Raw genomic sequence first — 27,008 nt, forward strand, 5'->3', positions numbered from 1 at the left:
CGCATTAAACATTCAGTCTGTTATTTCTGTGCGGCTGGGCCTTGCTGCTCCCCTCTTGTCCCGCTTACATACTCACATCACAGGAAAATCAACCAAAGTCGATCGAGCACCTGCTACCTGGAAATCGCTGCTGGGAATTTTTATAAAGGACCCTACAATGCGCATTCCTCCCAATCTGATGGGTCAGGGCTGGCAAACTATGGTCCATGGGCCAGATCTGACCCACCAACTACGCTCGTACGGCCCGCAAGCTAAAGAGTGGTAGTCATTTTTCTTTTTAAAATTTCTTTTATTCTTTTTTGGCTATGTCCATAGCATGTAGAAATTCCGGGGCTGGGGATCAAACCTGCACCACAGCAGCAACCTGAGCCATGGCAGTGACAATACCGGATCCTTAATGCACCACAGGAGAACTCCCTGAGAAAAGGTTTTATATATATTTTTTAATGGTTGGGAAGAAAATCAAAAGAAAGAAGATATTTGTGATAGGTGGCAATTATGCAAAATTCAAATTACAGTGTCCAGGAATAAAGTTTGGGGATGCAGCCATCCACGCCCATGCATTACTTGGCATCTCAGCTGCTTTTGCCCCCAAACGCAGAGCTGAGCAGCTACCGCAGAAACCGTCTGACTCCCAGGCCGAGAACATCTATTATCTGGCCCTTTGCAGAAAGTCTGCCAGCCCCTGCGGTGGGTGAGGCCAGTCTGTGGGCATGAAAAGTGAAATGATGGTCTTGGTGTCTGTGTCACACTTGAAGGCAGAGGCCACCTCCCGTGGCTGCCCCGTGACCCCAGATGGGTCATCTCCAGGGACTCCTTCCACTGGCCGAGCCAGGAGAGGCTCCCTGATGGAGGGAGGACATGAGATGGACTCAGAGGGGGTGGGGTTTGCACAGGAGAGGACGGAGCACACCCTGGCAGGGGGGCAGGGGGGCAGGGGGCATTTCGAAGAAGAGCATGGAAGCGGGAAGCTCTGGGTCTGCCTGGGGACAGCGAGTCAGGAGTCAGCGAGTCTGGAGCAGAAGCCAAGAGTGGGAGGGATGCAGGAGGGCCAAGCTGGTGCCAGAGGGAGACAGACAGTGATGGAGTGATGGAGAAGCAGCCACATCTTGCACAGCCACTGAGAGCTGGACGAAAGGGAACCCACCATCCACTCCCAACATCCCTCCAGTAACGCTTCGCTCACCACCCGATGTGCTCCCATCTCGGCACCGTTGGGTGCTGAGCCCTGACGGACCCTCTGGCACCTGAGGGACCCCAGCAGCTGAGTCTGTTGGGAAAGATCCCTGTGGGGAGCTTTGAGGCCGAAGTTTTCTTCAGGAATGTCCCTTTCTGTGTGGGAAGCACATCTTTTCGAGCCGAGGGGAGCTCTTGTTTGCTGCTGGTTCCCCTGTCATTTTATCTTTCCTCTTTATTTAAGGGGAAAAAAGCCCCATAGCGTCATGAAAGCAATTTTGAGTATTTAAGGAAAAAAAAAATCTTTCCTCGCTCAGCTGTCATGTGAAAGGGAAGCTGTCAGGCCTTAATTTCCCAAATTCGACTAATTTCAACATTGCTGCTGTCTGCAGGGTGGAGTTTCTTAGACATACTGGTTGTTTGCCTTTTCCTTTCTTTGTTTCGTGTGATGCATAGAGAAGAGACCCATGCCATGCTTTTCTGCACACGCCCCCACACATGTGTACACACACACACACACCTCACATGTACACAGACGCACACACCGCTGCACCGCCAGCCCAGGGATGTGGCTGGCCCTTCCCACCATGCCATGGCCCCCAACGCAACACTCAGCCCAGGGCGCCCCCCAGGAGACCCCCAACCCCAAGCCTCATCAAAAAGCACCAGGAGTTTGCACAGCCCAGATCACTGCAGACAAACTTGATGGCTTTTCTGACGAGTGGCTAAGGGGAATGAATTTGACACACTACGTCGTGAAATAGTGTGCAGTGACAGTGACTGCCCATTGGCTTGGTGGTGACATTGTCCCAGGGCTGGAAAGGGGCGGAAGGGCTGCAGAGTGAGGACAGTGGTGACAGTGGGGACTGGCTCGAAGGCCTGGGATCAGGACAGGGCCGTGGGGTGGTTTGGGGTTGCATGGCGTATGGAAGGGGAAGGCCGGGAAGGGGCACACGGTGAGGCTGACCACGTGCCTGCTGCTCGGAGCCTCAGCAGGTTCACGCTTCACCCACTCTGTGCCCTGAGAGGTGTCACTCTGCGTGGCAGACACCAGCCTAGGGGACGGCTCCACTCCCGGGCTCTCTGCTTGTCCCCATCGCTGCCCCTGTGCTGAGCACGTGGAGATATCTGCTGCCAACGCAGATGGAGCGCCAGATCTCAGCAACCGACTGCTTCCCGTGCGCCTCCCCTTGGAGGTCTTAACGAGCTCCTCAGAGTCACCAGGAGGAAACAGAAATCCTTGGGAGTTCCACTGTGGCTCAGCGGGTTAAGAACCCACCTATAATCCATGAGGATGCAGGTTCGATCCCTGGCCTCGCTCAGGGGGTTAAGGATCCAGCGTAGCCGTGGGCTCTGGTGTAGGTCGCAGATGTGGCTCGGATCTGGCGTGGCTGTGGCTGTGGTGCAGGCAAGCAGCTTCAGCTCTGATTCAACCCCTAACCTGGGGACCTCCATATGCCTTGGGTGCGGCCTTAAAAAAGACAAAAAAGAAAAAGCCTGCCGCCCCCTCCCCCCCCTCCCCAGGTTTCCCATGAATGGGACCACTGAGTACCTGTCCGTGCAGCCAGAAAGCTGGGCGTCATCCTCACACCTGGCACCGCAGCCATTGCTCTGTGCCCTTAGCCCCCTTGCCATCCAGTCCCAGCATGCCTCCTGGACTTGGGGACTGGCCCTCCTGGGCCCTGGGCCATGGCCACACAGCTTCCACCGTGAGCTTCGAAATGCAGATCTGATCATGTTGTTCCTTTGCCCCTTGCTGTCGCCCTGGTGGCCTTTTGTGATCTGACGCGCTTTGTCTCCCTAAAACTTGCCTCTCACCACACCTCCCTGCGCTGGACACTCCAGTGCACCCCAGGGTCCTGACACTTGCTCAAGTTCAGCCTGCACTGTCTCACCTGCATTTCCTGCTGCTGCAAATGCTCCCCTTCACTCTCCCCATGGCCACTGTGGTCCCCTCAAAGCCCCCTCCCCAGCCGCCTCTGATCGCTGCACCCACAGTCCCGGGCAGCCCAGCACAGGTGTCCACTCTCGACCCTTGCAGCCACCCGGGAGACAGGAAAAGGACGGTGCCTGTTTTGCAGCCCGGCAGGACAAGGGCCCCCCAGCTTGGGAATTTGGAAGGACTTCCACCCCACAAAGGATCCATCCTTCAAAAGTCCCACTCTGGCTCACTCTAGTTCACCAAGAATGGACATCAGAAGCATCCTTCTGGACAAGGGGACTGGCTCCCCAACACCTGTCAGTTTTTCTCAAGACCGAAGATTAACCTTTGAAGCACGAAAGGTGGAGTCATTTTTCAGGATGTGTTAGAAAGACCTGAACCTTCAGAATTCCACAAGCAGGAATTAAACATGTGCGTCTCCGTCTCCTTCCTTGCTCCAGGCTGTAGAGAAGGGCGTCCTGAGGGTACTGGACAGGTGGACTGCGGGTCATCTTTATTCAAAGGCCCTGCCTTCCAGGAGCCCTGGTCCAGGGAACAGAGATGGATGAATGAGCCACAGGGTATGGGTAGGCTGGGCAGGTGACACAGGCAGGGTCCAGTGCTCTCCCAAGGCTTCTTGAGTCTCGGCAGCTCCCTGGGGAGCATTTTCCTTCCTCCCGTGGCGCCATGTGACACGGCTCACTCTTGTCCAGGGTCTGCCTCTGGTCGTGCTTCCCTCTCTCCCTTCCGAAGATCCTGCTTCTCATCTGCGGAGACCAGAGCCATCAGATCACCAGGGTGGTTAGAGTCAGATCTAAAAATAGAGTAACTAGGTTCTGAGCGAGGCCCCGAGGGTTCCTCTGATTAAAATGCATGAGCCTTGATGTAGAAACAGTGATTTTTCTTTTGAACATCATTCTGTTTATTGGATGGTTCTGGATGGTTCTGGGGAAGGGAGAGGGCCTGACAGAGGGGTCGTCCTGGGATGGCTCGGGTGCTTTCTTCCTGGGCGCTCAGGGGAGGGACACAGCAGGTGTTCGTAAATTCTTGGTGCTTCCTCCGTGCGTGGTTCAAGGATGCCGCAGCCCAACCCAGACAGAGAAGCGATGGATGGGGGCGGGGGGGGAGTGCTGCAAATCACCTGTGTTCCTTTCAAGTTCAAGAAGAAGCAGTAGAAAGAGAAAGAAACAGGTGGGGGGGGTCGTTGCAAACTCTCAAGAGGGATGAACAGTGGGAGAGGGCAGATGGGAAGCCTTTTATTTCAAAGGGCGGGAGAGACTTCTCTCAACAATTGATGTCTCCTCCATTGTGTTCATCGCGTGAGTGAAAGCAATGAAACTCCCCACGAGAACACGCAAATTCCGAAGGAAAAGGGGAAGTTCCCGTCGTGGCTCAGTGTTTAACGAATCCGACTAGGAACCATCGAACCTGAGGTTGCAGGTTCGATCTGTGACCTTGCTCAGTGGGTTAAGGATCTGGTGTTGCCGTGAGCTGTGCTGTAGGTCGAAGATGCGGCTCGGATCCTGAGTTGCTGTGGCTGTGGCGTAGGCCGGTGGCTACAGCTCCGATTGGACCCCTAGCCTGGGAACCTCCATATGCTGAGGGAGTGGCCTTCAAAAGGCAAAAAGACAAAAAAAAATCCAAAGGAAAAGGGCTGGTGTTAGTTGCAGGCGGTTTGCCCATCCATTGCAACCAAATGCTCACAGATGATGTCCAAACAAGAGTCTCCTTTGGCGGAAAATGAATGAGCTACCAAAACATTTTAAAAAGGAAGGAAGCAAGGAAGGAAGGAGGGAGGGAGGGAAGGAAGAGAAAGAAAGAAACACATTCTGTTGAAAACCAGAAGAGTCAGGAAAGACTATTGCCTTCTTAATAATAAATACATTTCGTGGGCCCAGAATTGCAAGGGAATCGTTTAAATTAATTTCCGCTTTGTTTGTTTGGTTTGCACAGGGCTTAAGTCCCAGCTGACAGCCCTCTGTAAAAGTTCTAACATATTGGAAATCTGATTTTCTTGCAGCCAGAATCCCATAGTCCAAAATGATTTCTCTTTCAACTCTGCTAATCAGACAGGCAGGGCTCGAATGGACTCTTAGTCAAACCAAATTGCTCTTGGTCTTTTGGGGGGGTGGTGTGAACAATATGTGATGAAACCTGTCGATGCAGAGCTGCTGGCCACTTCTCTCGGCAGGATTGGCGTCGGGGTTGGGGGCTGCGGCGAGAGGGGAAGGGAAGACCTTGCCCATCCTTGTCCTCTGAGGGTCTATGGCCCTGCCTTCTCTTTCTGCCCCAACCCTTCTGGAACGTTTGCATTGGGAAGCCAGGGGCATTCTGAAGGGAAAAGAAAGCGCAGGGGTGGGGGGGTCCTTCTTGTCTGGAACTGGAGGCTCCAGAGGAAAAGGCGAAATCTCCTCCCATTCAGATTCTCAAAGTTCAATCTCAAGTGGGACCCAGCTGTTCTCATTAGCCCCCTTTCCCCACCTCTGCTGGCGGGTTGGCCCCCATCATGCCCAGTGCCCTCCTGGCATGTCCCGCAGGTCCACTCCACCCACCTGGGTGTAAGTGACAAGCTCCCTGAGAGTTGTTCCTCCTCGTGTCCACTCCTCACACTGTTCTTGAACTTGAACCCTCACGCCCCTTCCTCTCCAACCCGGCTCTGGCTGTTTTCTAAAACCGAATCTATCTGCAAAACATGCAGGTTTTATACTTGGAACAAACAATGTATGAGCAGAAAACTATACATAAAACCCAGAAAGTGGGTGTGGACACAAGGGGTCCCAGGCTCCAGGTCCAGTCCTAAGAAGTGCTGCCATTCCTGGGCAGCTCCAGCCTTGAGCCCCTACCAGCCAAGGCTGCCAGGACCACTCTCCTTGGCCAGGAAAGGTCTGGAGTGTGTGTGTGCTTGAGTCAATTCCGTAACCTTCCACCCCTCCCTGTACACCAAGGGGTCTTAACTCAGGCTCCATGAATGAACTTCAGTGTAACTCCCAGCCCCTAAAATATTGGCAAAACGTGTGCAGATGTGCCATTCCCATAGTCTGGCTTTCCTGGGTTCCCACGTGCCCCACCACCCCACAAGGGTGAGCCCCCCCGCCCCCCGCCCCGCTGTCCATCTGTGTCTGCCCACTGGCGTTTCCCAGCTGTGCTTCTCAGGTGTGTCCCAGACCTCAGCCTGGGTCCTGGAGCCTCGGTCTCCCTGGGGTGGTGGCACTGCCCTGGCCTTTTCTCGATCCTTCTCTGTTGTGCCGTCTTCCTCCCCTCCTGCCCTCTTTCCAACTGAATTCTCGTTTTTCCTCTCTCCCTAGTGCTTGTACGGCTGCTATGTCCATTCCTCCATCATCCCCACCTTCCACCGGAGGTGCTACTGGCTCCTTCAGGTAGGTGGCTGGAACTGGATTCCTCTTCTGTCTCCGGCGCTGGGGAAGGGTCTGCGGAGGGCGCTGAGCGGGGTGGGGCTCCTGCGTGCGGCGGCCTTGGGCCCAGGCGCCCCGGCCAGCTTTCCTAGGGATGTTGGCGTGTGGCACCAAGACCAGCTGTGCGGCTGGCCCCATGCAATGTCAGGTGCCAGGAAGGGGAGGCAGCCTGGTGGGGGTAGTCCTTGCCTGCCTCGTGAGGATAAAATCCTGCCAGTGTTTTCAGGGTGGCTCCATTTCCACTGAATAAGGACAGAAAAAAGGCTGGGCACCTGGCCCCTGACTGAGAAAAGTCTTTCAGCTGAGAACCACCCATTCATTTATTTTCTCATGTGGGTTAGTCATCGGCACATGTGGAAAATCGGCTTCCAGGGTCATGCCAGTTGCAGTCGGATGGATGGTGATGGTTGTGGGCGAGCAGGAACCCCTGGCTCAGGGGGAAGGCGCTCTGTAATTGATTGTGATGTCGGCTGTGGAGCAGGATGGAGAAAGGGCTGGGGGTGTTGTCAAAGCTTCAAGGGAGGCTTGGCTCCCAGATCTCTGTCCATGGTGCTGGCTCAGCCTCTTTCCGATTGGTGGTCATTGGTGGTGGTCTAGCCTCCTGCAAGGTGTTGCTGTGTGACTGCGAAGGCCTGAGGGATGTGCCCAGTCAGCCTGGACCTGGGTCCTTTCCAAAGCTCATCCTCTGATTTCGGCTGATCCCCATAGAACCACTCCTGGGGGGCCGGCAGCATCACCCCACTTTCTTCCTACTGCCTCTGCCCAGGAATGGCTGCCTCTGGCCTTTCCCTTCCTGTGTCCCACTTTCTGCATCCACTTTTGTTCAAATGAGCCTGGGTTCCAGGGCTTTGGGTATCTCCCTGACTGGGGGATGTGGTTAAGAGGGGCCCCGCAGATGGGTAAGAAAGCCACCCTGTGTTCCGAGAAAACGGAGCTGCACATGCCATGGAGTGCAGGGCTGCTGGCCCCAGGGACTGTGGCCAGGAAGGTGTCCGCTGGGCACAGAGCTGCCTCAGCGTCTAGACCAGGCCTTCTGTCCATCAGATCTGCACCACCTAGAAATAACTGCCTCGGGTTCAGCAAGTTGATTAGCAGGTGGTGCCTGAGACTGTCCCAGGAGGTGCTGCTGTGCAAATGCGGCTTCCCCAACCGTCACCGGTTTCCCGGGGGCTGTCCCCCTCAAAGGTTGGCATGGTGACCGCTGGCTCTGTCATTGCTTGGCCCTGTGTCCGTATGAAAAGGACCTTCAGCATGGTGCTGGGATGACACTTTGCAGGACTTGTTAGTAAGAATGGACCCAAGGCGTTTTGCGGCGAAGGGTCTGTGTGGCGGCGGAGGGCTCCTCCTTGACAGCAGAGATCTCGTGGCGTTAGAGCATGTCCCTGTGTCCCCAGGGTCACATTCTAGCTCCCGGAGAAATCCTTTCACCCCAAGCAGCCCTCGTGACCTTCCTCCTGGGTCTCCAACCCCCCAGGTGCAGGGTCGGGTTTGCTCAGCTTTCATGTCCCATCAGAACAATGTGCTCTGCTCTCTGCCCGGCCCAGCCTCTGCCCTCCTGTTAGAGCAGCATCCTGGCTGCCTGCCTCCCTAGCCGCCAGGCCCGTTCTCCTGCGTGCACGCCTGTACCTGCCTCTTTCCCATTTCCTCACGCTCCTGTAGCTTTTTAATTTCAGCAGACCTCCTTCTGTGGACTCAGACACCACAGGGCAGCCTTGGACCCTGAACAGTTACTCCCCAAACCGGATTCTGCTCACTCAGGCCCCTTGAGTCAGGAGCCTCCTAGGCTAGGCTGCCCCTGCCTTGTTTCTGGGGTGATGCGAGAACCAGGAGGGCTCCCGCTCCTCTGCCCCAGCCCTCCCCTCCCTGTGCTTCCATCCTGGCTGCTGTGTGCTGGGGTGACTCATGTGCATCTGGGTTTGTCACCTTCCAGCTGGCAGGGAGCTGGAGTCTTCCCAAAGGCCAGGATCACAGGACCTGGTATTTTCTGGGCTGATCTGAGTCTTTATTTTCTCTCCTGGTCCCTGGGGGTTGTCCCTCCACTTCTCTCCTCTGCATCCTCGTACTGTTCTTGTTTCTGTGAGCAGGTGACAGAGCGGAAGGGTCCCCAGAGTGGGGGTGGGGTTGGCCAGGAGAAGGTTAAGGAGAGAAGGCCAAAGCAATTAGCACAGCACACGTCCTGCGCGGAGCCCCAGTGCGAGCGTGCCAGCCGCCCCGCTCAGGGCAATTTGTTCTGATGCTAATTACAACACCAGGATAATGACGGCGTGGCCAGGTTTAATTTCCCTGATATTAAACAGGAAAGAAGCCATGAGAGATGGAATTTGGCCCAAGTTTGTCTCTGACACCAATTACCGAGAAAAAGGCTTGGGTGGGAGTGAAGGTGTCAGAGCCCTGATGAGTGAGAAAGGGGGTGGCTTGGGTGCCAAAGCGGCAACAAAGAAGCCAGCCGGTCCCCTAAACAGGGCATGCTGCTGGCCAAGGCCACAGTGGACAGCCAGGCCCCTCACGCCCCACCGCCAGGCTGGCTGGGACAGGGGCTCGGAGTAAGAAAGGATGGAGAAGGGCTTCTGGATACAGAGAGCTTCTTCTGGGAGCAGCGCCACTGATCCAGCAGCCATGGTCCCAGTTAGGTGGCCACGTCCTGCCCATCGGCCTCTGCAAGCTCCGGCTCTGAGGTCCTCAAACTGATATCACTTAACCCAAGCCCACAGTGCACAGCAGGGACCGCTACCCACACAGCCCTGCTCCTCCTCTTCAGCCAGGCTGTAAGCTCCCTGAGGGAGCCACCTGCATCCCTCTGTCTCCCCAGGTGCCCAGCACAGACCCCTGGCCAGGTGGGGAGGGATCAGCACTTCCCAGTGAGGCCATCCTGCCCACAGGACAGGGGAGGAGCCAGCATGTCAGCCCCACCCCTTGCCGGAAGCAGAGAGTCCTGGAGGAGGGGGAGGGGAGGAGCAGATGCCACACTTCATTTCCCAGTGACCTGGCTTCCAGAGAGGGTGCCACCTCCTCTCTCTTTCTGTCTCTCTCTCTCTCTCTCCGTTGCTAATATATACTTTATGAGGATGCGAGGAGCCAGGAGACATGGAGGAACCAGAGCCTTCCCCTAGAGTGGAGGGGACAGAAGCAGGTGCAGCCCATAATGCAAGCCCCAGGGCGGCACGTAGGCGCCCGCACCCCAGAGGACCTGGGCCAGGTCCCCCTCCAGGGCTTTGGGGGAGGTGCCCTGGGACCTGAAGAAGCCCCCACTGCTGGCAGGCACACCCCTCCTCTCATCACACGGACAACACCATCAGGCTCCCTGGGTCACAGCTGCCTGGGCTGCCCGGGGTTCAGGCGCAGCATTTCCTAGAGGGACACGGAGGCCCAGAGAGAACAGGACCAGGCTCAGGGTCACCTAGCTGGTCAGCGATGGAGCCGGGCTAGGATGAGGCCTCCGGGCTCCCCCTGCAGCCCTGGCCCCAGCTTGGCTGGGGCAGGAGGGGGTGCGGCGCCCCCTGCCGGCTGGACTGCTCCAAGGCTGCTCCAGACAGCAGAGTCCTCTGTCTGCAGCCCTGCTTGGGATTTTCTAGAGCCTGGGCTCGGGTCTTCCTGCCTCCTTCTCGGGCCCCCACATTCCTTCCCTCCGTGTGCTCCTCTCCCTGCCCCTCCCCCAGGAGGACAACCCCCCCCCCACTTCAGGCCAGACTTGCCAACAGATTCTAACGGCTCATTTGGAAGCTATTCCTGCTTCTAATGAGTGTTCACTCTCTGCCCTGGTCTCTCAAGTGCTTAATCACTGTCTTCCGAGCTCAAGTGAAGTGGGGATGTAGCCTGTGTGTCTGCCCCCGGTTCATCCAGGCTCTGGCTGTGGAGACCAGCTCAAGGGGACAGAGGCAGCAGCGGGGTCTCCTCCCCCGCCTACCCGGGCAGCTTGTGCAGAGGCCTGCAAGCCCGTGAGCGCTGCTGTGCAAACACAGGGCTTTGGGGGGACCCTGGGTCACTGAGAGTGACAGACATTTGGAGTCTAGATTCTAGGATGTTTGGGTTACAAGGAGGAGCTGGGTTCTAGCTTTGCCCTGACAACCCCGAGCATCTGAAGCTGGGACCACACAGCCAGCCACCCTGGGGACTGACGCCCCACCGGGCAGGGCACCAGACCCTCACCACAGGCCCCGATCCATCCAGGAGACGACCAGGCTTTGGGGCCCCCATCTCTGTGCCATCGTCTCCCTTCTTATGGGGAGGGGCTAGAGACAGCTTTGAGCACCTGGTCCCTGGCCACACAGCTGCCCTTCGCCCCACACTCTCTGCTTCCTGCCCGACATTAAGCTTTGCCTGCCCTGCCCACCCCCCCCAGGAATAGTGGGTGCCAGGGTGCCAGCTCCATCAAGCAGCACAGTACAGTCAGCACAGAGAAGTTCAGGGGCAGTGGGCTGGTGCCAGTTCACCAAGGGGGCACACCGCAGGCTGCGCTGGCCCCCCAGATCCCCCCAGAGCATTCCTGCTTTGGAATGGAGGGAGGCCTCAGCCATAGGGTCCGCTGCCTGCAGGGACAGGCGGGGAGACCCCTGGGTTGCTCAGACAGAGCCCAGGCTCCCAGCCAAGTGTCCGTAGAACCATGCTTCCCCACCCGCCTGGCGTCGGGCTGAGGCTCTAAATCTCCCTTTTTTGGACTGTGGGCCCAGCTGGCCCTTCGCCCTCGGCGTGGTCATCTTCTGCCCACCCCGTCCTCAGAGCAAATATCCGCAGGCAGAAACAGCAGGACTGCGGGGGGCCCAGAGCGGAGCCCTGTGGGGACGGTGTTTCTCCTGCCGGAGGAGGCGACTTGGAGTGGCCCGTGGCCTCCCAGGGGACCCAGGGCTCTGAGCGTCTATACAGGCTCCAGGGAAGGCCCTCTGCCCACTCCCGGGGATAGCACAGTGCAGGGCCCGGTTCATCTTCTGCACCAGATACAGGCCTCACCAAGGTGCCAAGGGAGCCCCACTTCCTGCAGGGCCTCCTGCCCTGCCCGGCTCTCAGCAGCTCCCCGGGCCTCCTCACCTCTGGACTAGGCCTTTGGTTCCCAAGGCAGTCGAGCTGCAGGCTTCCCTGGTGGGCAGGGAGGGGGCAGACTGTGGGCCGGAGCCTCCTCGCCAGCTTGGGACTGTGGTGGCCCAGGGGGTCTGGGACCCATCCCAAATCCCTCACCCCCCGCGGGGTCTGCGTGTGTAGTTCTATCCATCAGCACCAGGCGTGTCTGTGGAACATGAGCGCCTCACCCTGCATGGACTGCCTGTCTCCCCAAGAACGGTCTTGGGTCTCATTGCTTACCCAAGGGGGTGAGGCCAGGGTGCGGGGTGGAGGAGTGTCAGGTGGAGGGGACCCCAGCCCCCTCCCCCACATGTGGCCCAGAGGCAGCCCTTCTAGCTCCCACCCAGAGCGGCCGGGTAGGGGGGGCAGATGTGTAGGGTGACCTTTGTTTGAACCTCTCAGAAGAGTGGGGTTGGGGTCGCCCAGGGACACACTCATGAGCTGTTTGACTCTGGGCAGTTAATGGAATTTCTCTGAGTCTCAGTTTCCGCATCAGTAAAGTAGGGATAAGAATGGGTGTCCACTTGGAGTTACCATCGTGGCGCAGTGGTTAACGAATCCGACTAGGAACCATGAGGTTGCGGGTTCGATCCCTGGCCTCGCTCAGTGGGTCAAGGATCTGGCGTTGCCGTGAGCTGTGGTGTAGGTTGCAGAGGTGGGTCCCGCGTTGCTGTGGCTGTGGTGTAGGCTGGCTACAGCTCCAATTCGACCCCTAGCCTGGGAACCTCCATATGCCGCGGGAGCGGCCCAAGAAATGGCAAAAAGACAAAAAAAAAAAAAAAAAAAAGGAATGGTGTCTGCTGCACAGGCTGTCATGAGAATTCCCTGGAAGCAAAACAGAGCATCTGAAAATGTAGCCTGGCCCGTGGCGTCCTGACGCCCCCAGGAGGCTCTGTGCTCCCCTACCTCGCGGCTGCCCTCCATCGCTCACAGCGCACCTCCCCCACCCCACGCCCACCCCCCTCCAGGTGGAGCCAGTCAGGACAAGCTGGCCAGGGCACCCCACCTTCCTTCCAGCCACCTCCTCTGCGGTGGTGGTGGCCCTGTCCTGGCTGGAAACTCCCTGCCCCACCCCCCAATAGGACTTGCAATCTCTCTGGGGAATGAGCAGCTCTTTTGCAACCTAAGGACTTCCCCGGCCCTCACTCCGCCTGGAGGCGCGGCCTCCCCTGAGCCCAGGCCCTGTGGGCTGCTGGTGAGCCTGCTGGTGAGCTGGGTCGCAGACGAGACCGGAGTCCCCAGTGGGGCAGCCGGAAGAGGGTGTCCACAGTCACCCCTCGCCCCCAGGCTTATCCATGGGTGGGGACGCCTCACTCGGCCCCAGCAGCGGGCTGCCCCTGCAACACGGGCAGGAGGCAGCCCTGCGGGCAGGGCCTCCCTCTCCCTCCTCCTCCTCCTGTCTTCCTTTCCCTCGCTCTCTCTTTCATCTTTTTTTTTTAAATGGAGGATATTATAGCTTCATAAAAAATACTCGAGGCTTCTTGCTCAGTAACCGTTTTTATGTTTCATCGGGGTGAACTCCAAGTGGCCGGGAAATAAAGCATCTCAGAGCCTGCCCTGTACGTGGGCCCTTGAACGATGCCACACAGGCTCGCTGCCAGCTGTGGCCTTGGTGGGGCTGACGAGAACAGGAATGCTGCCATCAGCCGACTCTTACCCAAAGGGGGCATTTTGAACCATGGGACTCAGGGAAGAGAAGCGAGTTGGTGTCTACGAGGTCCCCGGGGCCCCTGAGCCCAGGTGGGGAGAAGGGGGACGTGTCCCAGGCCAGTCAGACCCTCCGTGCTGCAACCCGCAGACCCCACATGGAGCAAGTAGCAGCTCCCCCGCCCCTAGCGTCATACCCCACCCTCAGCCACCAAGAGCTGGGCTGGGCTGGGGCAGAGGGTGTGTGGCTCAGGGAACCCACAGCCCTGGCACTGGGTGGCCCTCGGTACTTGGGGGGTGCCAGGTCCAGCTCTTTGGGTTCTCACAGCTGCCCGGGGGCGGGGGGAGTCAGGACTGGGTGAATTTGCCGTGACTTCCACAGAAGGAGAATCCGAGGGTCCAGGAGAACACCAGGTCCTGGAGGACTAGGGCCGGTAGGGCTTGGTCTAGGCCTTTTAGAGTCACGTGGTCCCATCCTCTGGGGCCCACAGGCTGAGGGGCCGTGGGAGGGGTGACGAGCAGAGATGGGGAGGGAGAGAGGCTCACGGGTCCGGGATACGCTGACCTCCGGGGGTCTGTGCCACCTCACGAAGGATGAAAGAGTCTGACCCCAGGTCTTCGCTCCACATCCTTGACTGTCATGCCCCAGCTGACCGTGAGTTCTCTCCAGCCCACTGGCAACTGGGCAGCACAGGGACGGGAGCAGCTTCTGAGCATCTGGGAAGAAGTCCTGGGTGGAGAGGCAGGTGAAGGATCCTGTGGCAGCAAAGTCATTTCTGACCCTGAATGTGTGGGCCACTGAGTGATGCCTGAAGCTCATCAATGCGACGGGTCCAGAGAAGGGGACATAGAGTGGGCTGGGTGGTCAGGGGAGGCTTCCTGGAGGAGGAGGTGCGCTTAAGGATAGGAAAACGGGGTGGGGATGGTCTTCCATGTCTTCCCTGACATGCGGCAGGCCTGGGCCACAGCACACAGTGACAGTAGAGCTAACGGGTGTGTGAGGGTCCCCTGTCCGCTGACCGGGCACAGGTTTGTCCGTCTGAGAAGAAGCCCTCAGGACAGGTGTCACAGGCCCTGGTGCTGGTCCAGTGACTCAGAGGGAGCGACGGAGGAGAACTTGCCCCGCCTCTGCTGGGGCCCAGGAGGGACCAGGAGGCTGGGGCAGGATGGCCCCGAGACGCTGCACATTCCCTGCTGCTGCGACAGCCTCTCCGGGCTGAAGTGACGGCAGTGGCCTCGTGTCCTTGTCGTGATGATTATTCGTGCTCCCGAAACTCGGGCTCCGCCAGTGCCAAACTGAAAGGCAGAGACAGAGTTTGGAGTAGAGGATAAAAAGATCATTGTCTTGCTGTGCCAGGCAGAGGAGGGGCCCCCGCAGGCTAACGCCTTGAGGATGGTGCCCACCCCCCCACCGCCCCGTTGGAAAGAGGTTCGAGTAGTTTTATAGTAAAAAGGAGAAAAACAGGTTTTCAGGTGGGAATCAGGATGGGGACAAGCATGCCTTCTTCTTTCTTTGGGGGGATCTTAGTCATCGAAGCTGGAGTCAGAACTCGGGCTGATCCTGGTGCTGGTTTTCTGGGTTATTGTCTGGCATAACCGTGCTTGCGAAAAGGGCCTGTGGATCAGAGATTAGAGCAAACCAGGACAGCTCCTGAAAACCATCATGTGCTCATCGTCTTCAGCCCACAGGCAGCTGTGCTCAGGATGCCCTATCTTTAGCTTAGGGGTGATGGTCTTTAGGGTGCCGTTAAGCCAGGGGGGAGGGGAGGAAGGACTCCAAGCTGTTCAGTTGCAAAGTACTCCTTTCCAAAAGCAGCGTAAGGAATAGAACTCCTCTTTTAGGTGTATACGCTGCCTGCGTCATTACCTGTATCCCTTGATGGGGAAGCAGGATCCCGCCCCAAGTTTGTGTCATTCTTGCTTGACGGCGCCTCCCTGGTCTCTGCCCCCACCTCCCAGCCCTCATCAGCCACTGTGTGAACCAGCCCCTTGGCACTCGGAATGTCATGCAGGCTGAATGAGGCCAGGTTCCTAAGAATAAGAAATGGGGGGACACAGAGAGGCTTTTGTGCCCAGGAGCCCCACAGGTCCCTGCTGGGTTTCATTCGTAGTAGTAGCAGCAGCCATCCTTGTCAGGGTGGCCTCTTATCCTTATCATAATGATTATATAATAGTAACGATAGCCATCCACGCAGCCCCTTGCATGCCCGCTGAGCCCAGGACTTTGCTGTTGCCTGAGGTCAGCCGGTGGGCTGGTCCGCAGGCCTTGATGTCCCCGAGGAGTCTCTGGCGCAGACACCTTCTCTGAGCTCAGGGCCCTGACCATCAAGCCATGAAAAGCAGTTTCCAGCAAACGATTATGTTGTCGGCTAAGGATGGAGGCAGACAAGGAGGTCTGGAAAGCGACGCAGGAGACCGGGGTACCTGGACAGGGTTCCAGAAGCTGTGTTTTCACAGAAGGAGGGGTGGGTGGAGGGAGGGGGTGGATCAGGGGAGAGACCTTGCAAAACGGAGGAAGGCTGCAGGACAAGGAACTAGACCACTGCCCCTGGCTTTTAAACAACCACGGAGGGAGGCTTTGGACCTGGCAGGTGCAAGCCGACAAGCAGTAGGGGGCGAAGGCCTTGGCGTACGTTGGAAGAAAGCTGGGGTGTGAATTGCAGTATCAGCCAGATCATTCCAGAGCTGCCTTCTTGTTCGGGGCTTATTCTAACTAGCTGCTCCCACTTCTTTCTCCATTTAATGTGCCTTGAATAACGTGATGAGAAGATAAGGTAGACCCTAGGAATTTATGGTGCTATGCAAAAAATTGCTCAATTCCATTAAGATTTCAGGATCCTTGCCAAGGCTGCGCGGCAGAGCAGATATTATTTCCTTCTTAGACATCTTTGCTTGATTGCAATTTACGATGCCAAGGCCTCTGCTGTACCACGTAAAGCCTCCAGAAAAATATGGCCGTCCTCCCCAAAGCAGCCATTATGTTCTCTAAGGAAAGTCGCTGGGCATTTTCCAGAAGCTTCTCTCAGCCTGGCCCCCTCCTCTGGGGTCGGGAAAAGGGTGTGCCCGGGGGGTTGGCCTTTCCACATGGTCGCCTTGCAGGGGGCACCCCCTGAGATGCAGCTGCTGGACCTTTGTCTTGCAAAGCGCAACTGCCTGTTCCTCCAGGAACCCTCTGGGGATGCGAGATGCCCTGCCCCTGCCCGTGGACAGGGGGTCCCTGAGTATGGGGGAGACTTTGAGGCATGTGGCCAGGCTTCCCACTGGCTACCTGCTGGGACCCAGTTTGAATCTGACCTTGGCACCGCCTTCTACTTGCCACGTGACTCTGGCAAGTGAATGAGTGCCCACGGAGGACTTGGGCTGGTTGGCTCATCCCTCTGCTGTGACTAGTTCCAGCCATTTTTGCTCCAGGGGATTGTGTGGGTGGGTGTAACTGTGCGGGGGGGGGGGGTGCCCCAAGAAGGTCCCAGCCAGACCACCTTCCCAGTGACAAAAGACGAGTCCGTCTAAGGGCTGCAAACCCTGTCTGCTGATCGACTGCAGTCTCTGCTGGGTTGGTGAGATGGACCCTCCACAGTGCAGCCGTCCTTCATCTGCTGCAGGCCCCCCCCGACCCCCCTGACTCCCCCCGCCCCCCCACCCCCCAACAGGGTCTGACCTTGCCAACTACCCTGGCCAGTCCTGCACATTCTCATCTGCTCTTCCTTAGCGAAAGGGGCTGTGTCCAGGGCGGACTGGGAGACAGGAAGAATGAAGCTGCCAGAGCCGCAGTTCCTTAGAGATGGAAGTTATTAATTAGTCTTATTATCCAGACCTTGTCCGTCTCTTAATCCTTCCGTCTGCAGAGGGGTTTATGCCTCCATGGTGTGTGGTGTCAGCTCAACTAAGCGATTGCTTTTAATATAAAGGCAGAACAATAGGCGATACAGCTTGGTTACTATCTTTATTTATCAAGCCAAACAATTCCCTGCTCCTCTGCAACAGAACATCCTTCAAAGACGGAGAGAAAGCAACAGTGGCTTAATTTCCCTTCTAGATGGCTTATAATGCGGGCTTTTGTTTGATTATCCTTTTCATGTAATCTTCAGCTGACGTTCTGTCCTGAATCTCCTCTTCGTCTTTGGAGCAAAGGGGAAAGTGTGCTCCCCAACGCAAAAGACGAAAGTTTGCCTCAAGGAAACACTTTCTATTTTGCCTCTGAAAACACTCAAAGGGCCAGGAATCAAATTCAGATGTAATTCGATAGAGTGAAATGGAAAATGGGAGTCTTTGGTGTGAACGTCAGCAATTGCTCAGGCCTCCGGGGGCACCAGCTCATCAAGTTGGTCTGCTTGGGGGTGTCGTAGGCTGGTCCCCCAACATGGCATCATAACTGCTTTTACCACCATTAATACTTCAGTGGTTCCAGGATGCAGATGTTCCCAAGTAAGATACATCACACACTCCAGACTCACGACAAATGGTTTTAGCTGGACAGGTATACATAGATGTATACAGGTAAGCACAGGTGTGCACAGGTAGGCACAGGTGAATACAAGCACACACAGATATCACTGGTCCTCTCACCTCTTCTCTTGGTTTTCCTGCTTTTTTCCCAGGAAAAGGCACTGGGGTGCCAAGGGAAACTTCTCGCCATCCCCACCACTACCCCCCAAAGGGACAAGACTTCCTGGGAGTGCTCCCCTCTCCTTTTCTAGACACAGCAGGGTCCTCCTTGTCATCGCCCTTGTCCCCCTCCTGTTCTTTGCTCTCCGCGCCCTCCAGCTTTCCTTCTCCTCCGGGCCAGGCTCACCAGTGACCTCTGCGTGGCAAAACCCAAAGGTCGCCTCATGGCCATCCTCATTTTTCCTGACCTTCAGCAGCACTTACCAAGATTGGCCATCCCTCTTTCTGGAATATTCTCTTCACCTGCTGCGGGCTATCTTCCCCACCGCAGGTTCTCCACAGACCCTGCCCCTTCCCCTCAATCCCTAGACCTTGGAACACCCCTGAGCATCCTGGACCGTCTGTTTCCTGTCTACACCGTCTCCTTGGGTACCCTCACCCCGGTCCATGCCAGTTTTATGCTAATGCCTCCCACATCTGTACCTCTGCGCTGACATTGCCAGGCAGCACCATACTCGCAAACCCAGCATCTCCTGAACTCAGGATCAGCTTCTCAAGTTTCTCTTGGTCGGAGTCAAACTCTTCATCCCTTCGTGAGCCCTTCCTCCAGGGAAGCCCTCCTGACGCCCCCTCCAGGCCCCTCACTCTCTGGAAACCACACCACCACCCTGGCTCTCCCAACAAGCATTTTATTATAAAATGTTAAGATATACAGAACAGTTGAGAGAATTTTACAGACACCCCATACCTACCGTCCAGACGCTACCATTAACATTTTGCTGCCCTGTTTTATCTGGGGATGTTCATCTCTTCAGAAGTCCATCTTACTTAGTTTTCCTGCAAACTCAGTTGCACACAACCCTTCCCGCCTCACGTACCTGAGCATGCTTTTCAGTAACCAGACTTCAATATTTACATACCATTCTCTCTCTTTTTTTTTAGCTTTGAGATAAAATTTACACACAATGAAATAATTGGGGGCACAAATGTTAATTACTAGCTGATGAGTTTTAACCAATATAGGACCAGCAGAACCCAAGCCTGCTTAGAGATCTGGATAATTAACATCACCCCAGAAATTCCACACCCCCCCCAGTCCTTTCCCAGTCAGTCCCCACACCTGTGTCCTGGAGGGTAGCATTGTTCTGGCTTTTCCACCGTGGGTCAGTTTTTCCTGTTCTAGAACTTCATATACACGGAATCATCCAGCAAGTTGACTGAGGCTTCCCTCACTCAGCAAAACCTCTCGTGCGCCGTCCACGTTCCGGCAACATCACCTGTGTTATTTATTTCTTGTCTGTCCCCCTGCTCCACCCCCATCCTTCAGAAGTAAGCTTCTTCTCCAGGGCAGGGATGGAATGTCCTATTTGGAGCCTAGAATCACGCCTGGTGTTGTGGTCTCTGCATGTGTGTAGAAAAGGAATTTTCCAGATTCAAAGCAAGGTGTAGAAAAGACAAGTTTATTGAGGCAAGAGACACTGGTGAACTGGTAGCACAGTGGACGCATGGTTGTGTTTGTGTTTACAGCCCAGAGACAAAGGAGTGTGAGGCGTGTTCTTGCCATTCACCTGCTGTCCTGCTGATTGGTTGGGGAAGAATGGGGTCTTCAGATCCACTTGCTGGTTGGCTGGCAGTGTATCCTGCTCCTGTAGGGGCGGGGTAAGGAGTGGGCCACATGCCTTTCCTAGTGGAGGGGGGGGGGAGGCGTAGGTGGAGTTGCTGGGGTGGGAGGTCCTTAGGAACATTGTAACATTGTAACAAGTGAGACAGGTGGGATGATGAGGGTCTGCTCATTCTCTTCTCGCTGGAGGCTTTTTAAGTTTTATCTCCTTGGAGAGGCCTTGAAGTCCCACACCTGGCACGGGGATCTGAGGGTCCGTACTTGTTGGGTGCGTGTGAATAGCGTTTTTCTGCATCCAGAAGGCAGGCTTCCTGATGGCGGGACTGGGTCCCCACTGCCTGGGGATGCTTTTGGACCCTCCTGTGTCTGGGCCCAGGCCCCCACTGCACCCCACAAGGATGAATGTCCGAGCTTGGCAAAGACTTTGGGAAGGGTAGACTCTTCCAACAACCTGCACCCTCCCCCCACCCCATATCCCTCCTGAAGTGAGAGAAGGTTCATTCTTCACACCGGCCTTAGTTTGGAGGGGAGGCAGCATCTCCGGCTTGCCTGGGAAGGGTTACCCTGGAGTCGGGAGGCTGCAAATTCTCCGTGAGGTTAGCTTGGAGGGTGGAGAGGGAAATCCAGAGCAGAGAGCTTGGTGGATCCTGAGTTGCTAAAGGATTTCTTTACTTGGAGACAAAGTTCTCAGAACAATGTGGTTAGTTGCCAAAAACTTAGCTCCCGGGAGTCTCGTTCTGCCCTCTCTATCTTGTTTCCCTGCTGCTAGAGGTGGGGGCTTCAGGAGACCCCTATAGGGAGTTCCTTGCTCAGGTCCCTGGTTCAGCTTAAAGCCCAAGGGCAGGTGGCAGGACACAGTTGCCCCAGGAGCCCTCGTCCCTCTGTCACCCGGATGATGGGATCTGTAAGCGTGGCCCCGCCGCAAGTCATCCTGAGGGAGATGTGGGCACGGAGGCCCTGCTGGCTCTCAGGGTACATCTGCCAGCCCCAGAGGGCTTTACCATCCTGAGGCTGAGCCAACCCCGCAGCAGCTGCAAGGTGTCTTTTCCCCTTAGGCTGGTCCATCCAGTCCACATGGTCGGTACTCACTTGGTCTTGGGCTGAAACATTGCAGGCCTGGAACCTGCTTAGGGCCTGTCCAAGCAAAAGAGAAAGTCCAGCCGCTCAAGACCCTGGACTGGGCGCACCAGGGCCACCAGCTTGTTTGAGATGATGCAGGGGCCCCAGTCCTGGCTCAGGCCATGTGCAGGAGGTGGGGGAGAAGTGGCTGGTGGGGATCTGCCCAGGGGCCCAGCACCGGAGAGGTGCTTCCCTCGGGGGGAGACGCCTGAAAGGGCCTCTCTGCCAGTCGCCCAGACTTGAGGCAGCCGTAATGCCTGGGGGCTTGCTGGTCATGCTGATGCCGGTTCTAACCCTGTTTCTGAAGCCACCTGCAGCTGCGTCATCTTGGGCCAAAGAACCCATAACCCGAGGCTCAGTGTTCTCACCCATAAGTGGTGCAGTGCTGGCATAAGGATGCAGAGATTCTCAAGTGTTTGTATGGGGTCCATCACTCAGCCCACTGTAGCCATGGTTACCATGATGCTCCAAACCCAGCACTCACCCTGCCAGAGCCTTGCACACTCTGCTGGGCCCCACAGAGCCCTGCTCTCGGGTTCTTCCCTCCCCAACCATCACCAGAGTCTCACCCTCTGCCTTGGCCAATCCCCTGCTTCTGATGTTCACAGCCAAAGCCATTGAGTGAGCCTGGGTCCACGTTCCCCTGGGAGGAGCCCAGCCCAGCTACCTCCAGCAAAGTCCCCAGAGCTGCTAGGACCCGGCCCCAGGTCCTTCTATTGCCTCCGGGAAGTTCAGTTCCAGCAGTCCTGCCCTAAGATCTCACCCCACCTGCCCCCTGCAGCCTACCCTCCCCTGGCCAGTCCCGCCCTGGCTTCCCACCCCTGGGACTGAACCCCCAGCCCCCGTGTCATGCCTCCAGCAGCTGCAGTCTGCTGTGTGTCTCGGGTGTCTCCTATGTCGTCATACCCCCTCCCTGGGACGCATCAGAGCAGTCAGCGCCAATGCCCCAGGGGAGAGGGGAGGAGGAACCCCACCCCCAGACAGGCGTCGCCATGCTGACAGCCCTGAGATGTTCCCTGACCCACCTCGAGCTCTGCTTCCTGGGAGCAGCTGCCTTTGGCGGATGGGGTTGGGGGGCGGGGTGACAAGGGTCAGAGTCGGGTCCAGGAATGGCAGGGCGCCTCTTCAGCCGGTCTGTCCCCCTGAAAAGTAAAGCAGCACAGACCGTGTGGGGCAGGGGGCTGCAGCAGAGGGAGGGTCCCTGGGGGCTGGGGGCTGGGCGGGCTCTGCCAGCACTGGCCAGCATCAGTGGCAGGATCCCTGGGAAGCTCTGGGCAGCTGGGTGGAGAGGGGTCCAGGAGAGTGAACCTGACCGTAAGAGGGCGCCTGGGCCCAAGTCCCTCCCCAGAATCAAGGTTCCTCCCCGGGGAACCGGGCCAGGCTCCACTCGGCTGGACAGGTTTCAGCTTCCTTGGCAGCAGAGCAGGAAAGGGCCTCCGAGAGCAGCGGGCCGACCCCTGGTTTGCACAGGAAAGGTGTCACCCAGGGAGCTTGGGAGACCTATTCAGGGCGCCCTGAGTTAGGGGAGGAGCTGGGCTTGAACCCTGTACTCTGACAGCCTCTCCCTGGACACCCCTTCACAGGGAGATGGTAGGTGACCCACAGCCTTTTAACATTCCAGGCTGGCCTGCCAGGCCACCCCAGCCCGCAGCTCAGCCGCCAGCATCAGTGTTTGATCTGAGGATGCAGGCTCTCAGCATCAGCCTGTGTCGAGCTTAATTAGATCAAAGAGCTTTCTGCTGCCAGAAACAGAGCGAGATTTCAGACCCAGAAATGACATTGGACTAGAACCCCTGTTTGGCATGAGGATGGCCTCTTTGGGAGAGAGACACACCAATGCCCCTTCATTTGGGGCGGCCGATTAAGAGGCAGCCATGTGTCTGTAGGTGTGGTGTTTTGTCCCTTGGTGCAGCAGTGTGCTGTGCTGGTAACAGGGGCAGGGCCTCCGGGAGGAAGTAGCAGCAAATTCCTAGTGGGGGACATTTGCCAATTCCCATGGTGTAAATGCTCCTGCAGCAGCTGATCTGGGGATTCCAATTTGATGTCTCTTGGTTACAACCCTTTTGAAAATGTAACAAGCAGCTCTCACACTCCCCTGCTCTGTTGCCTGGCATAGTGCAGACATGGAGATGAAGCCCACATCCCACGTCCCAGGACCTGTTGGGGCTCCTTGCCCACAAAGAAGGCTCCTGCCTTGTGGGAAGAAAAGCAGAGGCTCTCACTTGAATCTCCACGGGGACCGGTTCCCAGAGCTGTGGTCACTTTCTGTCACCTCCCACACTTCCTCCAGGGAGATCAGACCACCTGCCTTTTCTTCTGAGATCTACTTGTCGTTCCACCTGGCCCAGGGGACCAGAGCCTTTGCCACAGATGGATCTGGAGCTCCATGGCCCCCTGGAGGCTGGGGTGCCCCTGGGAGGCTGGGGTGCAGGCTGGGAGGCTGGGGTGCCAGCTGGGGTGCAGGCTGGGGCGTCCGGGCCGGTGTGGACCCTGGTCTCCAGCCCCCCCTCCAAAGAACTCAGATCACCCCCAGCTTCTCTGTTCAAGCCTCGGGGACCAAATGGGACCCTGCAGTTCAGCCTTGTCTACCCGGCCTTGTCATCACACACACACACACGCACAGATACAGAGATATAAACAAGTGGACATACATACACAGATACGCTCACACGCACACGCAGGCAGACACACACACACACCCGGAGGAGCTTCGCCCCCACGAAGGGCCAGCCTGCAGGGGCCGCACTCCGAACTCATCTCCCCTGAGGCAGGGAAGGGAGACACGCAGGTCCAAGGAGAGTTTTCCCTCTGAGGTTTTTATACACAATTTACTAACACTTAGGCTGCATTTCTCTGAGAATCTGGCTCGAGGGGCTTGTATGGGGGTGGAGGGGTGCAGGTGGTGACGGGAAGCCTTGCCCGTGCCTCCGTGTGAACGTGACTCCACCGGGTTCTCTGTGTGAACCCGAACTGACCGCAGGCTGCACGGGTCTGAGGCAGGTGGACGTGGCCCCAAAGTGGACACACTTGTGTTCTTGCTGTTCCATCACCCAACGGGCAAAAGGCAGCTTCACCAGCCGCCCGAGGCAGAGGCAGAGAAAGGGCGCTAAAGGACCCAAAGCCCCCTGGACTTGTAAAATCGGACCAAGGGGTGGGGTGTTGCCTGGGGACAATGGGAGTGGGGGCCCTGGGGGTGGGAGAGGCTGGCAGCTGCAGGGAAGCTGCACCACCTGGGGCTGCAGAGGGGGCTGACCAGCACCAGCCCTCTTCCTCGGGGGCAGGTGCAGGACCCAGCAGACGGGAGGCGTTGGCTTGGGCAGGAAAACGTCTCCTCTTTGCTGGCCCCCAGGAGCACCTGGGCAGTCTCCCTGAGGAGCCGCAGATGAGGGGGAGGTGGGGGGGACAGCAATGCCCCCTTCCTCCCCCTGCCCCGCGGAGCCCAGGAATGCCCCCTGAGGATGCAAAACGGAGGCCCTCAGAGGCTGGACCTGCCCAGCATCCCAGGCCTGGACCGAAGTGCCTGCCTGCTGGTCTGGTGCCCCTGCCCCTAGGCTGGCCACTGAGGCCAGGTCACAGAAGTCGTGTGTCTCCCAGCAAGAGGACAGGAAGAGAGAAAGCCTCCAAGCTCCCCTCGGCCGGCTGGGGGCCTCTGCCGGGGCTGGATTGCCCTTGTCCTAAGCAGACTTCTGTTGTGTCCCGCCACCCACCGCCCCCATCCCCCCTCCCGTCGATGCCCTGACGGAAACTGGAAAATGTTTCCCTGTTGAAGTGGGTTCTCCAGTCCACAGCCTGAGGGCTCCGGTGAGCCTATGTCAAGGCCAGGTCCCCGACGAGAGTGGCGGCTCTCAGCAGCCACACTCACAGCCTGTAGCCAGAAAGCTTAGGGTGGGAGGTGATGGACCAGAATGGCCTCCCTGGTCCAGACGCAGGGCGAGGGTGTGTCCCCCTTGGCCCTCTGGTACCCCCAGCCCCTTCCTGACACTCACCCGCACTGCTGGTGTGACCTCACCAGGACCGTGTCCAGGGACCCAGGAACACTGGTCCTCCAGAGTCTGTCTTCCCGTGGCCAGCGCTCCTCACCTCTGTGGTCGTCGGAAGTGAGGCCGGAACGCACCCTGGGACTTGTTTGTCGTCGTCATGGAAATACCCTGTCTCTCCTGCTCTGGACTTGAGGGAGTGGGTCATGCCAGCAGCGGAGGTCACAAATGTGCTGGTGCTTTTTCCTGGGACTCCAGGCTGGAAACCGCCCCGGGGCTGGTGGGGCTGTACTTAGAGAATCCATGGATCAGCTCCACCCAGGCTCACTAGGGCACCTGCTATGCTCTGAGATCTTGTTTTCAATGCACTAGAGGAACTCACTCATCAGGCATCCGTGTACCGTGCCAGGTGCTGGGGACCCAGGGGTGACTGGGCAGATGGTACCCTGCCCCAAGGATGCTTACAGTCCGGGGGTGGCACTGAAAGCACACATGTTCGCGGGGGCCAGTGGGCGTCCAGAGAACCGCCCTGGATGCCTGTGTTTTGCTGACGTGGGCTTTCGGGTACTGAGACCCTGAAGTGGAGCAGGAACTCCTGAGGCTGGTGTGGGGCGACCCCATGCCCCACCCATGCCGCCCTTCCCTGCGCAGGGCCAGACAGGACAGCTTCCATGCAGAGGGCCCTCGCCGACACCCTGTGACCTGGGAGAGATGGGGACGTGTCCCTGCACACTCCTCCCTGCCTGGTCCCCCAAGCACACGGAGGACGGGTGCTGGCGTCATCAGCTTGTTTCTGGCTGCTCAGCACGCAGGGTGACTTTCAGCAGCTACGGGAGGGCACTTGAGTCCCAGTGGAGATGTTCGAGTGCTCCGAGCTGGACCTCACACCCCACCAGGCATCCGAAGAGCATCACCTTTCTGCTCAGGTGATGCTTTTTCCTCTGCAGGTGGCCGACATCCCAGTTAATGTCGCAGGGAACTGCAGGCAGTGAATAGCTCTTCCCCCAGACCCAGAATCAGACTCTCCTCCTAAGTCAGAGCTGCCCAGCTTCATATCTGCTCTTTGGGCAGGTCTGAGAGCTTATTTCCATATGAGATTAAAGTTAAAAACAGGCAGTCATGAGTTCCCGTTGTGGCTCAGCAGGTTAACAACCTGACTAGTAACCATGAGGATGTGGGTTCGATCCCTGGCCTCGCTCAGTGGGTTCAGGATCTGGCGTTCCCATGAGCCATGATGTAAGTCACAGACATGGCTCAGATCTGGCATTGCTGTGGCTATGGTGTAGGCCAGCAGCTTAGCTCCAATTAGACCCCTAGCCTGGGAACCTCCATATGCCGCTGGTATAGCCCAAAAAAGAAAAAAAAATTTTTTTTAATAAAATAAAAATGGGCAGGCACTTTTTCGGGCATGGATCCAGGAAGCGCAAAGTTTGGCCTCAATGAAGGCAAAACCGTAATTACCCAGAGCAGCATGCAAAGCCACCCCCCCCCCACCTGGTGAGGGGCCGGTGGGCCCAGAGGCACTGGTGCCAAAGGGAGGCCCTTTCCTGTCGGGGTCAGTGTTGAAAAATGCTGCAGTTCCTTGGAGATGGACGTGGCCTCCTAGGGCACCGAGGGTGGAGGGACCACCTGGAGCCCTCCAGGCAAGGATGTGACCTAAAAGCCATTCAGGCCTTCCCGTTCAAGCAGCAAAGGCACTTCCTTCCGTGCTTGTGTCTCTTGACCTAAACACGAGAGAGATGCCATCAAGTCAGATCCGTTGCCACTAGCTCAGGCTTCCCTCTGTGACTGTTTAACCTTGAACGTTTGTGCGTTCTGCCTTTTTGTTTGTTTGCAAAGAACCTCATGGAAACCCCGTTTTTTTTCTTTCCGAAACAAAAAGGAGACCATAATACACATACCACCCACACATCTGAAATCTTCTGAGCTTTTGGATCGCATTTCTCTCTGCACGGCATCCAGAAAGGTCCTTCCGTTCACCCCTGTCTTTGAGTCATTCCACACCTGACACCCCCACCCCCCCAGGTGGAGGCAGACGGGCCCCTCCTTCCCATTCGTCATCTTGGGGAGACGTTCCCTGTGTTTGTTCATCTTTGGGGCAAAGGTGAGCTCCCGCCCGAACTTGGTGCCCTCACAAACACGAGCAAGAGATGAAGGCTTGTTTCTGGCTCTTTCTGAGAGCGGCCGAATCCCCCCTGTTTGGGTGTAGAGTCGCCTCCTAGGGAACATGGTCCCTGAGAGGCTCCATTGTTTCAAACAGGACTGGGTGCCCCTGGGTTTGATCATTAGTGAGCGTGTCTGGGTGGGGGGAGGGGAGCAAGCTAAGTAATTACAAGCACTTCAGTGATTTTCTTTTTCTTCTCCTGACTAAGGTTAAAATGAAGAGTGTTGATCCGTTGCCCAGGCAGTAGGCTCGTGAAAGGAAATGGTATTTAAAATGATTTTTGAGCCAAAGCCGTTTGGCTGCTCCAAGGCGT

General features: G+C 57.1%; 1 protein-coding gene across 31 annotated transcripts in view; it reads left to right on the forward strand.

Moving 5' to 3' along the window:
• Positions 1-27,008, forward strand: part of CAMTA1 (calmodulin binding transcription activator 1) — an 861,094-nt gene that overhangs the window by 592,244 nt on the left and 241,842 nt on the right. For 26 of the 31 annotated variants that reach the window (XR_014806977.1, XM_084962661.1, XM_084962660.1 and 23 more), the window contains one exon: positions 6,403-6,474. The exons of the other annotated variants lie outside the window; for them this stretch is intronic. Coding sequence is in view for 25 of the 26 variants with exons in the window: in XM_084962661.1 (XP_084818787.1) it covers positions 6,403-6,474 (72 nt within the window). In the remaining variant the exon portion in view is untranslated. The remainder of the gene's footprint in view (positions 1-6,402; positions 6,475-27,008) is intronic. 31 annotated transcript variants of the gene reach the window in all.

The sequence above is a fragment of the Sus scrofa genome, chromosome 6, assembly GCF_054392235.1.
Source record: "Sus scrofa isolate SSC_HxYL_T2T_F1_AM1 chromosome 6, Sscrofa_HxYL_maternal_Yorkshire_Landrace_v2.0, whole genome shotgun sequence".
Taxonomy (NCBI): Eukaryota; Metazoa; Chordata; class Mammalia; order Artiodactyla; family Suidae; genus Sus; species Sus scrofa.